This window comes from Microtus oregoni, unplaced genomic scaffold (genome assembly GCF_018167655.1).
Source record: "Microtus oregoni isolate MIOR12 unplaced genomic scaffold, Mior012 000025F_ref0000491, whole genome shotgun sequence".
NCBI lineage: Eukaryota > Metazoa > Chordata > Mammalia > Rodentia > Cricetidae > Microtus > Microtus oregoni.
In genome coordinates, this window is record NW_024543084.1 from 24,115,310 (window position 1) to 24,132,607 (window position 17,298).

The 17,298-nt window shown below is 50.4% G+C and overlaps 1 protein-coding gene across 2 annotated transcripts in view; it reads right to left on the reverse strand.

Moving 5' to 3' along the window:
• Positions 1 to 17,298, reverse strand: part of Ell (elongation factor for RNA polymerase II) — a 55,876-nt gene that overhangs the window by 23,921 nt on the left and 14,657 nt on the right. For both annotated transcript variants that reach the window (XM_041675078.1, XM_041675077.1), the window contains exon 2: positions 1,968 to 2,015. In XM_041675078.1, the coding sequence (XP_041531012.1) occupies positions 1,968 to 2,015 (48 nt within the window). The remainder of the gene's footprint in view (positions 1 to 1,967; positions 2,016 to 17,298) is intronic.

The window sequence follows — 17,298 nt, forward strand, 5'->3', positions numbered from 1 at the left end:
TATGGAGTCTGCTTTTATTGTGACAAAGCTAGCTATTTTAATAAATAATGCCAGCCTGAAGTCGTCCTGGTCAGCCTTACAGACCAGGCATTGGTGACACTCACCTTTAATCCCAGTAGCCACACTAGTTTGCCATAGAAACCAGGTGGTGCAAGTCTTTAATCCTAGCCCTAGAGGATTATAAACCAGGAGGAGACAGCTCTCAGACATAGTCTCATTTTGAGATTCCTGGAGGCAGGATTGCCATTTCAGACTGAGGTAGAGGTAAGAGCCAGTAGCTGGCTGCTTTGTTTTTCTGATCTTCAGGTTGAATCCCAATTTCTGTCTCTGGGTTTTTATTAATTGTGCTACAGTTAGTCACTGGGCAAGAAACTTTCCTTGTCTTTAACTGCTAACAGTATGCAGTCCATACTGAACAAGCAGGACATAAAAGTTCTGACTGCAGAACTTTGTCAAGACAGGGTAGGACAGTCCTTCAAAATACCTGCTTCATGGAAATATCTGTCAGATATTCTAGGCCTGTAGGTCCAAGATGGATGCCCCATCATTGGAGAAGAACTTTGGATGACTGTCCAGGCAGCCAGATATCTCTGTTGTTTCTTAGATTAGAAAGTTGTTTGTGCAACACTTCCTGTTTACTCAGATAATATTGTATCCTTTTCAAATCCTTGATGGGGCTCAAGACTAGATCGTTGTAATTACAATTTTCCTTGTTACCAAATTCAGAAAAGGAGTTTATATTAGAGATGTAAACTGTATAAGGTTCAGAAACATAAAAGCTTAAGTTGTTTATCTAAGGTATTTTTATGATGGTAATACACGTTATGATAGAGAATGGTTTGAAACTCTGGACTAAGACAGGAAAGAAATACAGTGCTTTCTCCACATTTGCCAACTACTGTGAATGGAATTCTTATCTGATAATTGTTCTTATTGTATATACTTTTACTATGTCAGAGTTCCAATCTTCCCTTTTTACTTAAGACAAAAAGGGGAAATGTTGTGGGATACTTTTATGCTGTGTTAAGATATATTTCTGTGGTTGGTTTAATAAAGAACTGAATGGTCAAGAGCTAGGCAGGAGGTATAGGCGGGACTTGGGGGCAGGGGGAGAGGAAGTAGGACATTAATCTAGGTGCAAGAAAGACACAAAGAATGGGACAGTGGTAAAAGCCATGTAGTAGAAGGTAGATCAATACAACATGGGTTAGTTATACTATTGTTGACAACAAGTCCAAGAACTAAAGGCCAAGCCTTCACAATTAATAAGTCTCTGGGTTGCTATTTGGGAGCAGGCTGGTGGGACAGAGAAAGAGGCCATGGTGGCTGAATAAGAAGAGTGCCACAGGCTCATATATTTGAATGCTTCATCACCAGGGAGTGGAGCTATTCGAAAGGTTAGAAGGATTAGGGGGTGTGGCCTCGTTGGAGAAAGTGTGTCACGGGGGTGGGGAGTGTAAGCTGTGAGGTTTCAAAAGCCCATACCAAACTCAGAGCCTCTCTCTCTCTCCATATGGATCAGGAAGTAGAACTCGCAGCCACTTCTCCAGCACCGTGCCTCCCTGTGTGCCACCATGCTCTTGACTATGAGGATAATGGACTCAGCTTCTCAAACTATACGCCAGTCCCCAGCTAAATGCATTCTAAGAGCTGCCTGGGCCATGAGTCACCTCATTGCAAAAGGACAGTAAGCACAACAGAGGCCTGATGATGTAGCTAAGCCGTGAAACACTTGCCTGGGCTGGCAAGGAGGTGGCCCTGGGCTCCCTCCCCAGAACTGCAAGTTGGTTGGGGGTGGAAGAATTTCCATGGAAGCATTCCTATCTAAAACACCACACACTCATGAGAGGGCATCCCAAGGATCACTGTGAGATGGTCACCCTGCTCTCACACATGGCCTTCCCTGAACCAGTTTGGGGCCACCCTCTTCCACAGCCCATGTGTGTGTCAGGACAGGAAACACTCACTCCTTGGCTTCCTTCAAACCGGATGGATGGTCTCAGGGACACAGAATCCTACAAGAGAACAAAAGGGAAAGCTTCAATGGATATAAAATCCACATCCTTCCAGCCACACAGGGCCAGAGCACAAAGCGCATTCAGAGACCCAAAGGGTTTTGAAGGGTCAGTAGGAGTTCCAACTGCCAGAGACAAAGTCACAGAAGCAGAGCCTTGAGACCTGGGCAGCCAGCAACAGGTCAGGAGCCTTGGTGCTGTCCAAGGCCGATTCCCTGGGAGAGGAGAACAGGTGGAGCTTAGCACACTGTGGCCTTTGTGGAGCAGATCACAGTTACAGGATCCTGCTGTGGGGTGAGGACACCCGGCAAGCCCTTCAGAGCCATGTCTGGGTAGTGGCTCCTACAGGAAACCTGCACTGAAGGGCTTCAGCCCAGAGCAGAATGACTCCAGTCTCCATTCTGCTCCAGAGCCCACCGGGTCCAGGCCACCTTCTCTCAGGGATGCTGTTGTCTGCAGGCTCCTGCCCCCTCCATTTCTCCCCTAGGCAAGGAGATGATGCATAGCTGCAGTGCCAATAACTCCACTGCAGGGCAGGCCTGGGGGCCGAGGGGGCACTGCACACTGGGCCAGAGCCAGAACCAGAGCTACCAGCTGGCATGGCAGGAGCAGCCAGTCAAGGGCAGGTGGGGCGGGGAGAGGTGGCCGGTGGTCCTACAATAGCATACAATTATCCTTCAGGGTGGAGGCAGTGAGGGTCCCTTTGTCTGCAGAACCCCATGCCTTGGGCCCTCTTTGCTCTCCAGAGATGACCCACAGGGCCAGTCGCTCACAACCATGTCAGCTGCTCAGCCATGTCACAGAACACCCAGCATGCATGAGGGCGCTGTGCTGAAGACACAGGTGAGGATCCCTGCAGAGGGGTCATGGCCACACCACAACCAATCTCCTACCCAGTGGTGGCATGTCCTCAGGGCCAATGACAGGTGCTGAGAAGACAAAGCCAGTCTGACAACCCTCTCCCAGGACAGAACCACACCCACACGCTGTATAGGGTGGTAGGGTTCTTTGATCTTGTGTGATGCTGGGCACACCAGTGCACACCTGCCACTGAGTCAACCCTGGCACCACCGCACATTTTGGTGTGCCACACCAAGGACAGTGGGAGAACTTACAGCCAAAGCTCACACTTTGAGGTTTAAGGGCCAACTGGTGAAGCCACCCAAAAGCAGAATGTGACCTGGATGTGACCTCGGCTCCCATGGCCACATGCTGTGTGAGTGAGTCCCAGCTTACAGGAGAATGAGGTAGAGCCTAGAGTCATCTTTGGCTATATAGGAAGTTTAAGGCCAGCCTGGGCTACGTGATATCCTGATTGAAAAAAAAATATCAAAAAATAAAATCCCTCACCAGTCACTGTATGGGAGCCACCTCTGTGCAATGCACTGCTTGCCTGTGTAGATGTCTCTTTGGATTAGGAAGCCATAGAGCAAGGGGAAGTGCCACTCATTATCCTCCCACTTTTTTTTTTTCCAGGATTTGTACACATGCTTGGACTGTCACTGGGGCCGTATCTTACCATAAAAGACAGGTTAAAGGAAGCCTCTGAAAGACACAAGAGCCACTCAGAGCAAAGGTCAGGTGGCCTTGTGGCACTGGGCCCAGGAGGAGGAACAGCAGGTACAGCCTGGCCCACATCCACCCCAAGGGCCAAGTTCTTTAGAGGTCAGTGCAGAAGCAGAACACAGGGATCTACTAAAGGACAAGACAGAAAAAAACACATCCTCCATGACATGCATGGAGTCGTAGGTGATAGCATACGGGGCCAGCTCTGAGAGTGGCCTTATGGCCATGCAGACACTCCCCTTGATCTGTAAACTTTCTGGCTGCTCATTCTCCTACAGCTGTCTTGGAGTAGCCCAGGAGCTCAGCCTTCCTCAGACCTGGGAAGGTTGACCTCAAGCGGCTGTTCCCATGTGACCTGGCTGTTTTCATAAACCTGGGCTCCCAGCCATACAGGCTGGGCTTTCATGTCAACAAGGAGTATTCACTACTCAGACCCATCATTTGACTGCAGCTCCCACAGGGTTAGACAGGCATGGATGGAACAAGGTACGCCATGGTGGTGCACCATCAGTGAGGAAGGCTGAGGCAGGATGGTGAGTCCCAGCTCAGCCTGGGTTGCAGGGCAAAACCTTGCCTCAAAAGCCAACAGCCTCTGGGCAAAGTGCCACAACCCATACCTGTCATGAGGTCACAGTGACCCACAGGGAAAAAGCAGGTTAATAAAGCCAAATCAGGAGGGGCGCTGCTGTTGTTCCACAACAAACCGAGGAACACAGCTGTTCACCGTGGCCTTGGCCCATTTGTCTGACAGCTGAAGGCCCACTGGGTGAGTCAGTATCAGAAGACAGGTGACCAGGCTGAGCTACCCTGCTAGTGCCTGTCACTAGCCCAGCAGGTGGTCTTGTGTAGAAACCTAGGGGCCAGGCTGGAGTCCACTGTCCTGGACAGTGCAGCCAGGCCACGTGAAGGACAGCAGGTGCCTCACATCAAAGCTAAGCACAGGCTCAAAAGCCTTAAGAGGCCTGAGGAGTTAGGTTTCTCCAAGGGTGTCCTGTGTTTATAACCACCCACTCCTACCACATTCCATCAACCCTCCTGGTCCTGAGGGGGAAAACCTGGATTCTGTAGAAGCTCCGCCCCCTGGGCTGCTTTCAGTCAGAAGGGACAAAGCTCTCTGGGATTCAGGCTGCTGAGTACCTAGGTAGCTCCAGCACCAATCCTATCCCAATCTGGGCAGTGAGTGACGGCTGCTAGCTGGTGGCAAGAGAAGCCATGCCTGTTTCCCCGGGATCGGCATGCAGAAGTTATGTTCCAGAAGTAGCCAATGTTGTACCTCCTGTTAGCATCCAGACTTGATAGTGTAGGAGTCACCAGGTGGTGCTGGTCTGGAAGGTCACGGAGAACAGACAAGGCTCAACAGATGCTGTGTAGCAGGACAGGAGTCCCAGAAGAGAGCCCAGGAGAGTTTGTTGGTGATAGTGCAGCCCAGTTGCAGCAGAGACTCCAGCACTGTGTAGATGACAGTACCATGGGAAGACCACCAAGGTCAGCAGCAGTGGGGAGTGGAGCCACAGGGCAGAGCCAGAGAAGTGACCCAAGACCCTTGGAGGAGCCCAGACACTAGATCCTTAGTTGTTGTTGCTGTTATTACTTTTCTGTTGTTGTTGTTGTTGTTGTTGTTGTTGTTTTTCGAGACAAGGTTGCTCTGTAGCCCTGGCTGTTCCTGGAACTCACTCTGTAAACCAGGCTGGTTTCGAACTCACAGAGCCAACCTCTGCCTCCAGAGTGCTAGGATTAAAGGTGTGTGCTGCCGCCTGGCCAGATACTGAGTTATTTATACAGAAGGAGTTTGCTTTGACTTTGATTTAATTGTGGCTGTGTCCAGGTTCTTCCCTCCTGAAGTAAGACTTTATTTCTGATTTTACAAAAGCCCACAGTTGAGGGACTTTGAATTTTAAAAGAATTTGGATTTTTAAACACAGACTGTCTATTTTAAGAGACTGAACTTTTTAAAGTTGTGGGACTTTTAAAAATTGAGCGTTTATGTTGTAATGTTTATATTAACATGTGAACTTGGGGAAAGGTTATGACTGAACAGTAATGTGTTTGGATGTGTAAAGCTAACAAAGGTCAAGTGCTGGCTAGTTTTATGTCTATTTGACACAAGCTGGGGTCATCTGAAGAGGGAGCCTCAACTGAGAAAATGCCCCATGAGACTGGACTTTAGAAAAACCCATGGGGCATTTTCTTAATTAGTGATTGGTTTGGGAAGGCCCAGCCCATGGAGGTCCTGGGTTCTATGACAAAGCAGGCTGAGCAGGCCATGGGGAGCAAGTTAAGCAGCATAGCCTTTGCATCAGCTCCGCCTCCAGGAGTGACAGTGACTGCAAGTGCAGGGACCTGCCCCGCTGCAGTCCAGGGTTGCTGCCTTCAAAGTCCCATAGTTTGTGGTACCACCTCCACAGCAAGAAATAAAGTCCCATGGGCCAGGTGATAGCAGGTGTGACACTTCCTGAGATCTTAGCAACATCTAGACTGGCTCCCAGTGCATGTGGGAGGTCACTAGTGGTCTAAGGGCCCTGGTGGGTGCTGGAGAAGCTATGTGGCTAAGGAGTCACTATCCCTAGGGTTGGTTGGAGGAGACACCCTCCCTGGTCCTATCAGGTTAACAAGCTTGACTATGTGCTGTGGGCAATGGTCATATTCTTTGGGGACAGAGGACACAACTGTGAGCCAGAGGATTGGCATGGCAACTGTATTTGGCTGATAGTACCAGCAGGGTCCACACCGAGAAGAGGCTGAGAGCTAGTTGACTTCAGATCCTATAGGCAGTGGCAAGAGTGCCCTGGGCACTGGGCCGGGAATGCCCAAAGCACTGACCCATTCCTGGACAGGGGATGGTAGTGGGAATAGGTGAGGCTGGTTCCAAGATACCCTTACCCCACCCCCACGCTCCACGCCTGTACCCCAAAGGCAAACATCAGGACACAGGACCTGGAATCCTCTCCAACTCTAGAGAACAGCTAGGGTGAGGCAACAGGAAATGTTTGTGCATGCCCTAAGGCAGGGGACAGTTTACAGAGTGTGGCTGAGGCTCAACTGACCACTGAGAGCTGGGGGTGGGGAGAAGGTACTCACACTCAGCACCTGGGAAGGTCCAGAGGGAAGCTAGCTAGCGTCCTGACCCACCTTGGGAATTTTAGGGGAAGAAAGACTGTGACCCTTTCACTGAGCAAAGGACAGAGTGTTAGTGTCCAGGCTTCCTGGTGGCTGCCACAGGAAAGTCATTGTGGATCATAGACGAGACCCTGATTCACAAATAAGGGAGGAGGGTGAAGGGGAAGGACAGACCAAGGGGCTGGAGTTCAACTGGTAGAGGACACACCTAGCAGGCATGAGGCCCTGGACTCCATCCTCAGCACCCCAGAAACTACTTATGGTGGCGCACGCCTGGAATCCCAGCATTTGAGAGGTGGAGGCAAGAGATCAATCAGGTCATCCTTGCCTATGCAGCAAGTTAGAAGACCGGATATGTGACGGATGGGTCATATCTAGAGCCGGACAAGGCTGGGTGAGGGTGGCAGAGCATGCTGTGCCCTTTCCTGGAGCCAGGAGCTTCACAGCTTTTATGTCAACCCTGCTGAGCACTGTCCCCGCACCCACCCACATCCTACTCCATCCAGGACAGAAGACCAGGGAAAGGAGGGGAAAGGAGGGTGTGGATCCCTTCTAGCAGTCTTCGGGGCGCCAGAGGGAAGGCTGAAGGGGCTGAGCTCTAGCCAGAGATCTCCCCTTTCCAGTAAAGCCCAGCCTGTTGGGCAATGCTGCTAAGGAATTCTCCTTTGGTTTCCTGGCAGGATGAGTGTAGTGGCCAAGGCTGTGGACCCTGGTGGGAACTGTGCCTCTGTGTGAATGACTAGAGCTTGGGAGCCAGGCCCACAGCTGTGGCGCTGTCACCTGAGCAGGCAAACTGCTAAGCCTGATGCGCTTAGTGACCTCACTCTCGGTAGGTACGTTTGCCTAACTCAAGGAGGGACCCAGCAAGCTCACAGCAGAACATCTTGAGGAAGACTCTTTTTGTTGTTTATTTCTAAACAGGGTTTCCCTGTGTAGCCCTAGCTGTCCTACCTGCCTCTTCGAGCAAGACTCTTAAGGCTGTAACCACCACCCTCCTGCAGCCTTGGGCAGAAAAGCTCAAGCACTATGGCTACCCAGAGCCCAGTCCTGATGTCAAGCCTCCTCAAAGTCTTTTTCTGTCCCTGTGAATATGTCTTTTCTGAAGTGTCCATGGAGTCACACAGTGCATGCGATCTGTGGTTGTGTAACAAATCCTCTGATCTGGGAGCTCTAACACCAAAACCTGTCCTGTCCTGGTCAGTGTCACTGGGTTGAAGCAGAGGCAGTCCCTTTTAGCATCCTTCCTTTCTGCCACTCTCTACACGGACACTAGATCCCCCCCCCTTTTTTTTGAGACAAGTGTTTTTCTGTGTACCTCTGGCTGTCCTGGACCTCAGAGATCCGCCTGCTTCTGCCTCTGGGTGCTGGGATTAAAGTGTATACCACCACTGCCCAGCTGGAATTTCTTTTTCTTGTAAGCAGTCTCACACATTTCTGGTCTGCCTCAATTTACAATGTAGCTTGGAATGACTCAGAACTGTTGGTCTTCTGCCCCTGTGTCTGAGTATGTGGTGCTGCAGTCTGTAGCTCTGTAAGGCTTTGCTGACCTGGAGCTCACTACCTACACCAGGGCAGCCTCCAGCGTTCATCAGTCCTCCTGCTCCTGTGTCTAGAGTGCCAAGAACACCCTAGTTTTTCTTTTTTTCCTTTTTTTGTTTTGTTTTTTCAAGACAGGGTATCTCTGTGTAGTCCTGGCTGTCCTGGAACTTGCTCTGTAGACCAGGCTGGCCTCTAACTCAGAAATCTGCCCACCTTTGCCTCCTGAGAGCTGGGATTAAAGGCGTGCACCACCACACCCAGCTCTCCTTTTTTGTTTTTAAAGTCAAGAATTTTGCTATTTAATCATGGTGGGCCCAATCCCTTGATCCTCCTGCATCAGCTCCCACTTGCCTGGATGACAGTGTGCCCACCACCTTCAGTCATCTTTACATATATTACACACAAAACCCAGGGGCAGCACCAAGAGCTTAAGTGCTGGGCCTGCTGCCCCGGTGAGTCTGGGGCCTATGCTCTGGCTCTAGGCACCGTTATCCCACGTGGGTGGCTCCTGCTCTGGATGTCCTAACTTTCTTGTTTATTTTTTTTCCTTGTATAATTTTAATTTTTATTTTTTGGTTTTTCGAGACAGGGTTTCTCTGTGGCTTTTGGAGCCTGTCCTGGAACTACCTCTGTAGACCAGGCTGGTCTCGAACTCACAGAGATCCGCCTGCCTCTGCCTCCCGAGTGCTGGGATTAAAGGCATGCGCCACCAACGCCCGGCCTCCCTAGCTGTTATTTTCTTAATATTTGTTTGTTTATTTATTTAGTATACAATATTCTGTCTGTGTGTATGCCTGCAGGCCAGAAGAGGGCACCAGACCCCATTACAGATGGTTGTGAGCCACCATGTGGTTGCTGGGAAACTGAACTCAGGACCTTTGGAAGAGCAGGCAATGCTCTTAACCCTCTGAGCCAACTCTCCAGACCCCAGCTGTTACTTTAAAAAAAAAAACAAAACAATCTCCTATTTTTTGAAAAGCTGTGTTTTATTTATGTTTTATCAGTATTTTGTGGTCACTATTTAATTCTTTTTCTTTTTGAGACAGGGTATCACTATGTGGCCCTGGCTGTCCTCATAGAGATCTGCCTATATGCATCACCACTCTGCTGAAAAGCCATGTTTTCTAACAATCTCCCAAACTCCCTGCAGGGGTTGTGCCCACCTACAGAGCAGCTTTCTCAGACAGCCTCACTTCCAGTCCACTGACCCCAACAATGTCATAGCCAGGACATTTTCTAGATCTGCCTCCAAAAATGTTGCTAAGCACATAGAGCAGATACTGGCCTGTCTCACTCATAGGGTCCTACCACTCCTGCCTGATATCAGGACAGTTCCTATGCTGCCTCGATGAGCCCGCTGAGGAAACCACAACCAATCAGCAGTCACTTCACACCCCCTTTAATTGAAAGGTCCACCCCCAATCTCGACCACAGAACAAGCCAGAGAAGACATGGATTGAACGAGGGTGTGGGGATCCAGCCTCACAGGACAGCAAGTTCTGTTATCCCTAAACAACCCCAACCTGGCCACCACACCATTTGATCTCACCCGGATGTTGCAACTCAACCCCACTCATGACCTGCATGCAACTTCAGAACTTTGCTAAACAACATATCACCTCCCAGCAGGCCTGTACACTCAACCACAACCCTTGACCTCCCTAGGACATCTCCCAGACTGATCTCCAGAGAGCTAGGGTCCCTGGGCCAACCCAAGGCCCCACCTTGCTTCATCCTTCTGCACCTGCCCCTCCTCAAAAGCGAGTTCAAATAGACTACCTATGGCAGGTACTAGTACCCACCCTAGGTCTTTGGGATCCTCAGGCACAGAATTCCCTGAGACTGAGTTCCTCAGTCAAATAAAGTCATGACAAATGCACACGAGTCACCTTCTCAGACTCATGGGTCTGTGCTGTCTGACAGACTCAGCTCCAGGTGCTGCCTCTGTCCCTTGCAAGGGACTTTGCTCACTGTACCCATGCTGTGGCCTTCAGAGCCTGCATGAGCAATGACATCAGTCGGGAGAGGAAGTGTATCAGAGGGACTATCCCAGGTTGCAAGTACCGTGTCCTATCTCAGGGTGACACACCCTGATCTCTGGCCAGTCTATGCAGAAGCTGATGCCAAGCATCTGCCTACTAGCATTCTGCTTCAGGAAGATGACTGACCCAAGCACGGAGAGCCACATAAAATGTCCCAGAAGCCAAGCACTAGAGCACAATCAGGCCTCTACCCCCACACCAGCTCCTCAGTTGATTTGACAGAAGGGCCCATGGAGAAGCCTGAATGCAGGAGACACACTGTGGCAGGTCATGCTGCCAGAGTCTGCTCAGAGTGGGTGTGGGAGCTCAGGAAGGGAGCAGAGATGCTCGGGCAGCTGCATCCAGAACCCCTCACAAAGCAGGCTATGATCAGACCCAAAGTCAACTAGGGCAAGCAAGCCCAACTTAAACATGAAGAAAGGCAGGTTCTTTGGGAGCTGGAGAGATGGCTCAGAGGTTAAGAACATTGCCTGCTCTTCCAAAGGTCCTGAGCTCAATTCTTGGCAACCACATGATGGCTCACAACCATCTGTAATGAGATCTGATGCCCTCTTCTGGCCTGCAGGCATACACACAGACAGAACATATACATAATAAATAAATAAATATTAAAAAAGGCAGGTTCTTTGCTAAGACAGGGTATGAGGTAATGCTGTTGACACCTGTCCCTGGGTCCCCAGCCCATGGGGATGGCTGAGAGGACTGCAGGCTGGACTCTTCAGTTCTCTCTTGGCAGCTGTTTATCATCTGCCTTGAGACAAAAACGGGCTGATCTTCAAGGTAACAAGATCAGCATGAGATGGAGCCAGCTGGGCTCCTCTGCACAGAGCTCTCCAGTTGATAATCCCAGGAAATAGTCACTTTCGGGAAATTTCTCAATTCTTTCAGGTCAGGAGATTACCGAGGAGAGTGAGGAAAGAATACATGCCTGTCAACCTGTGTGCCCAAGCCTCTATGTAACTCAAGCCTCCACCACCTCACATGTCAGATTCTGGCCCCACCGACCAGGCCCCAGTCTCCTCAGAAGAAAGCCTCTGCAGCACATCTGTCCTCAGCCCAAATGTCTGGACAGTGGCAAGCCTGGCCTTGCAGCCCTGAAGCGCCTATACAGGGACACAGCCGGGTAGCCCATGTCCCTGTTTAGATTGTTTCTTGCAGCCACCTACCTGGCTGACTCCCAGATTGTGGGTGACTTTGCCCTATCACAGTATGGTGGGCTCAAGTGCCAGAAGTCCATCCTAACATTTTTGATCCCTGAGGTGTGGCTAAGCAGAGGCACACAATGCATTGATCACACATGCAGCCCTGGTGTCCTCTGACTCCTAGTCACCATGAGCAGCTGGGCCAGGGAGGACACAGTCCTATGACCTGCTGGCTGGTTCTCACAGAACAGCCTTCCCAGTCCCAGGAATGTTTTAGAAACCAACTCAGACACAAATCCGCCATCCAGAAAACCCAAGGCCCTCCCACCCACATACACTCTACACATGGGTGCACAGGCAAGCACATACACACAGAGACTATCTGTGCACAGACACATCTACTTGCTTTCCCAACCCTGGGGTACAGCTGGACTCTGGTACACCACCTAGACACACTGGGGTCTCTGAAGAAGGAGGTGACCACAAGCTCCAGAATCCAGTATTGGCCCGAGCCCACACTGCAGCTCACTTCCCACTGTTTCCCAGCACCGAGACAGAAAGGAGCAGCCCAGTGCACTGAGTCTCTGGTTTGGCTGCCTCTAACTGGGCACTTCTCAGTCATTCTGGCTGTGAAGGAGATGCTGACAGTGTTAGCCAGAGAGGGCAGGGCCTTGTGAGAACACTAGTTCCAGGATGGTACCCATGAGCCTGGTACCTGGGACCACAGAAGATGCCTGGGTGTCACAGGACCCCCAAGGGAGGCTGAGTAAGAGAACCTGCCAAGGGTGAGGACAAACGGCAAGGCAGAGTGAAGTCTATAGGGGAAGGCAGTCTTCATCAATACTCCATAGGCTCCATCCTCGAGGGAACTGAGGCTCAGACAGTTCAGCAAGTCAAAAGCGCCCTTCAGGGGGGCCAAAACAGAGTGAAAACTGCAGAGACCAGGCCTGCAACAGCCAGACACATTTCCTCCTCTCCCTGGCTTTGCTGAGTACTCCGTGCCCTTGCCCATGAGGGCACACCAGGTGCCAACAGGCAGGAGGTGGCTTTTACTGTAGTCTGTGACACCAAGTTTCTGCCCATGATGGTGAGGAGTCACTACATAACTGAGATAATGGCCAAAGCTACTGACACTGCAGAAAGCCAGCAAGGATGTGGTGACAGGGAGCTCTCAGCACCACCATGCGTATGTGGCACAGCCACTGCCACAGGTAACATCCCATTAAGACAAATGGCAGGTGCTACTTTGAGGTCCCTGTGGTGGCCCACAAGTGACTCAGTTTCCCTCTGGAGTCCGTTCTGGCTTAAAAGTCATTTGAGTTTAGCTTGCCTGTTCTGCTTGCTCCAAATATCCTTGACAAAGTCCTGGGTAAGCCCATGGGAAAGAACACATTATCTACTAAGACACAGGCTGGTGAATGCCAGCCGAGGGCACACAGATAGAAGATAGTGCTTGCTTAAGGACAGGAATGGCCTTGCGGTTAGATACTGACTGACTGTCTATGTTTGTACAGAAGCAGACTCAGAGATAAACTCACGGCTGTGCAGAGTACGCTGGCAGTCCCCCCATCCAGGTACCCTAGCTGACTCTGTTGGAGCAGGCACTGACAACTCCCCTACACTGCCTGTGAGTGCATGTGCCCACACACAGAAGCACGGCAGCCGTCATGTGAGCACACACCTACAGTCCCTTCAGTCAGGAGGCAGAGGTAGAAGGATCAGGAACTCAAGGCAAAGACTTTGGCTATACAGCAAGCTAGCGGGCAGCTCTGGTTATGTTATCCCTGGCCCTGCCTAAAGCAAACAAAACAAAAGCACAGTCCAGGCCAGGGAGATGGCTCATTGGGTAAAGCATAAACTACAAAGCCTGACTAGTTCAAGCCTGGAAGACATGGAAGACATCAGTAATCCCAGCACCCCTATGTCCGGAAAAGCACAGACAGGAGAATTTCCTTGGAGCTGGTGGGTGCCTGCCTCTGCAGGATAGTGGACACTCATAAAAGGTGTCCTCCTCTGTTCTGTTCTGAGACAAGGCTCACTGGGTAATGTTGACCAGGTGGGCCTCAAACCTCGTGTGTGCTGGGATTAAAGGCATATGTCAAAAAGTGGAAAACACAGATATCCTTGGGTATGTGGGTTTTCGGGGGACGTGTCATGGAGCAGATGAGTAAACTGTATTCTAATACAACAGGGTAGGCTGACCATAATGACACTGACCCAGTATCCCCAGTACATGGAAAGGAGTTCAAAGACCCTATCTCAAAATTACCAAAACAAGGGGCTGGAGAGGTGGTTTGGTGGTTAAGGGCATTTACTGCTCTTGCAGAAGACTCGGGGGTTCTATATTCACATGGAGGCCATCTGTAACTCCAGTCCTAGGAGCCCCAGCCCCTCTTCTGAGGTCTGAGGGCACTGGTGGACAGACACAAACTCAGGGCACATATGCATCAAATTACATAAACATTAAAAAAAGAAAAAAGGATAAGCAGAGCTGGAGACACACAGCTGTCGCTCCAGCACTCAGAGGAGGTAGAGACAGGAGCTCATGGCATCCTCCACAACAGAGTTCAGGACTAGTCTGGGTATGTGAGCCGCTTCAAAAGCAACTAGCTGCTCCAATGGGCGAGTACTGAATGAAGGGACAGGGTAGGGAAATCCGCATCGCTGCACTGGTGGCTTCGACACTCTGCATTCATCAGATCTCATAGAAACAAACGCACTTGGGCTTGCTTGTTTGAACATGATAGGTCCCTTCAGGCTCAGTGTTTTTGTACATCCAGTCCCTGCTGGTGTCACTGTGTTCAAAGCAGAGTCACTAAGGAGTGGGGCCTAGCCGGGGAAGCGGGGAAACTGGGGGGCAGGCTTTCCCTAGCCCAGCCCCACTCGCAGCCCGAGCTGTGTTGTTTTAAAGATTTATTTATTTATTACATATACAGTGTTCTGCTTGCATGTATACTTGCAGGCCAGAAGAGGGCACCAGATCTCATTACAGATGGTTGTGAGCCACCATGTGGTTGCTGGGAATTGAACTCAGGACCTCTGGAAGAGCAGTCAGTGCTCTTAACCTCTGAGCCATCTCTCCAGCCCCTGAGCTGTGTTTTCTATGTTGTCACAATGTGAGCAACTACAGTGCCTGCCACCGCACACCAAACCACTTCAGCCATGAGAAGAGTAACTCCTGCAGGGGCCGGCCCAGGAGTGGGACTGCAGTGAGAAGCCAGTAGGAAGGCTAGAGAAGGAAGTACGTGGAACAGAGTGCCAGAAAATTAGTGAGCATTTCCCATTACCTGCTCATGCTGTGTCCTGGCAATGAACCTGGCTGCATTCTGCCTGTACACAGGCTTTCAGGAGTGTACCTAAAACTAACAAAATAAACTGGGCACAGCAGTGCAGCCTTTAATCCCAGCCTGGTCTACATAGTGAGTTCCATCCCAGTCAGAGCTGTACAGGGAGACCCACACTCAGCCAACAAACAAACTAGAATAAACTGGAAAGAGGAAATTTCAGGAGTGCAGAGGTCACTCCTCACCTGCTCTCAGTCAGACTTCAGGGAGAGAGCAGAGAGAGTGGAACATGTGCAGTGTGGAGAGGTAAAGGGCAGGTTTAAAGTGGACAAGGGGGCTTTGTACAAAGCATAGCAGGGCTGCGACTGCTCAGAGCTCAGTGAGAGTTGACATGGACTTGGCTCCAGCACAACAGAAGTGCTTTGCAGGCCAGCCCCCACACCTAAAGACTCCTGGAGAGAGCAAAGAACCCCTTTGCATGTAGCAGGGAGGCCCTGAGAGGTACAGGGCTGGGAAAGTGAGGCCTCAGGGACACTGGGATGCCAGGATGGTCAGGAACATAGGACACTGGGCTGGTTAGGTTTCTTTTGTCAACTTGACAAAAGCTATAGTGATCTGGGAAAAGGAAATGTCACATGAGGAGTCAGCTCCATCAGACTGACCTGTATGCAAGTCTAGAGGCATAGCATGTTCTTGATTAATGATTCATGTGGGCAATGCCAGCAGGTGGTCATGGGTGGTACAAGAAAGCAGACTGAGCAAACCAGTAAGCAGCATTCCTCCAAGGCCTTTGTTCCTGCTCCTTTCTTGAGTTCCTGCCCTGACTTCCCTTGACAACAGATTTCAACTACAAGCTAGAATAAACCCTTTCCTTTACAAGTTGCCTTTGGTCAGTTTTATCAAATCAAAAGAAAGCAAACTCACATAGATGTCCAGCGAGGAAAGCTGTAGGCACAAAGCAGAGCAGGCCTAAAAGAAAGGTTCCACTTGCCACAGGTCAAGGGCTGCTCAAGTCTTCAAAGCCCAGAAGGCTCCTGCAGGCCAGACTCACTGTGTAGGTGAAGGTGACCTTGAACTCTTGACCCTCTATAACAATAGGCAGGGCATCCCCGTGTCTGGTTTTGGGCCTCAGAGACTCAGCAGAGATTCTGACTTTTAAACAATGTTGAAACCTTTGTAACTGTAGGGATCTGGGTTGTGAGACCCGGGTCAGTTTGTCATGAATAGTTCCCACAGGCTCATGTGTGGGCACACTCTTCCCCAAGCCAATGGTGTTGCTTGTGTGTATTTTCAGTGGGGTGTGCTTTAGGAAGTAGTCTGGTGGAGGAAGTGGGTCACTGAGGGGAGATTCTGAGGGGTACAGGCCAGCCCTGCTTCCTGTCTGCTACTACCATGTGACCTGCTTTAGGGCTCCCCAGCATGCTGGCTGTATGCCCTCAGGAGAAAGTCGGAAGGTGTTTTGTTGTGACAGACGGTACTGTGAACTGGGCCCTGCTGTAGTGCCATGGAGGCGAGAGAAAGGCCTCTCTTAACAGTCCACTCTATGTTGCTGTGAGATTAAAACTGCTCTAATGTGTTGGGGGTGCTGAGGCTGCAGTTTGGTGGGCAGAGTGCGCACCAAGCACATGTCTGGCCCTGGCTTCCGGCTCCCACACACACAGGGACTGCACCCCTCACTCAGCACTCAGGGGCTCAGTAGCCTCAGAGACTCCAAGGCAAGTCTGGCCTTTATCTGACTGCTTTTAAATAAATAAAGACCTTAATTCTCCATATAAACACATTGTGTCCTCCAAACTTCCTACCAACGAGAATGACCAAGTAGAACCATTACATGCTGTTTCTCAGAGATGAGGTCTGGGGTGTGCAGACCCTGGGGAAGCAGCAGCTGTGCGCCACACTGTACACCACCGAGTGCTATAAGGACCTCTGTTGGGAAGGCAGAGCCCGCCAGAACCAGGACAGGTTTCAACCAGCTCTAATGGGACAGAGTTTCTTTACCCACCTTGGGCATGAGGCAACCAAGAGGTCCCTGTGCTGGTGTTCAGGACCAGCAGAAGGGCTGCAGGAGAACAAGTTTCACACACACAGAAGCCCTGCCTCACTCAACCTTTCCAAGTAGGAACGACACATGGGCCCTAGAAGTAGCTGAGCTTAGAATGTCCTAGTCCAACATGTGTGACCTCAATAAGATACTCAGGTTCATGTTCCAGGACAGCCAGGACTGTTACAAAGAGAAACCCTGTCTCAAAACAACAATAACAAATACACACACACACACACACACACACACTCAGCTTCTCTGTGTTTTGTCATAGAGAAGTAGAAATCTAACTCACTTGTGGAAACAGTGTGTGTAACAGCCCCAGCTGCACACAAAACAATACATATGCCAACATACACACACACACAAAACACACACACACAACACATACAGTCTTAGTTCCCTTCAACTCCTGATTTGTTTTACTGAATGTTCCTATAAAATCCTCAAACAAAACAACACCTAATTTGATAAAGGGACCTAGGCCAGCCCTGTAGATAGCCCAAGTGAGGAAGAGAACCCACAGCCTGGCATGGGACCTTGATGACAGGC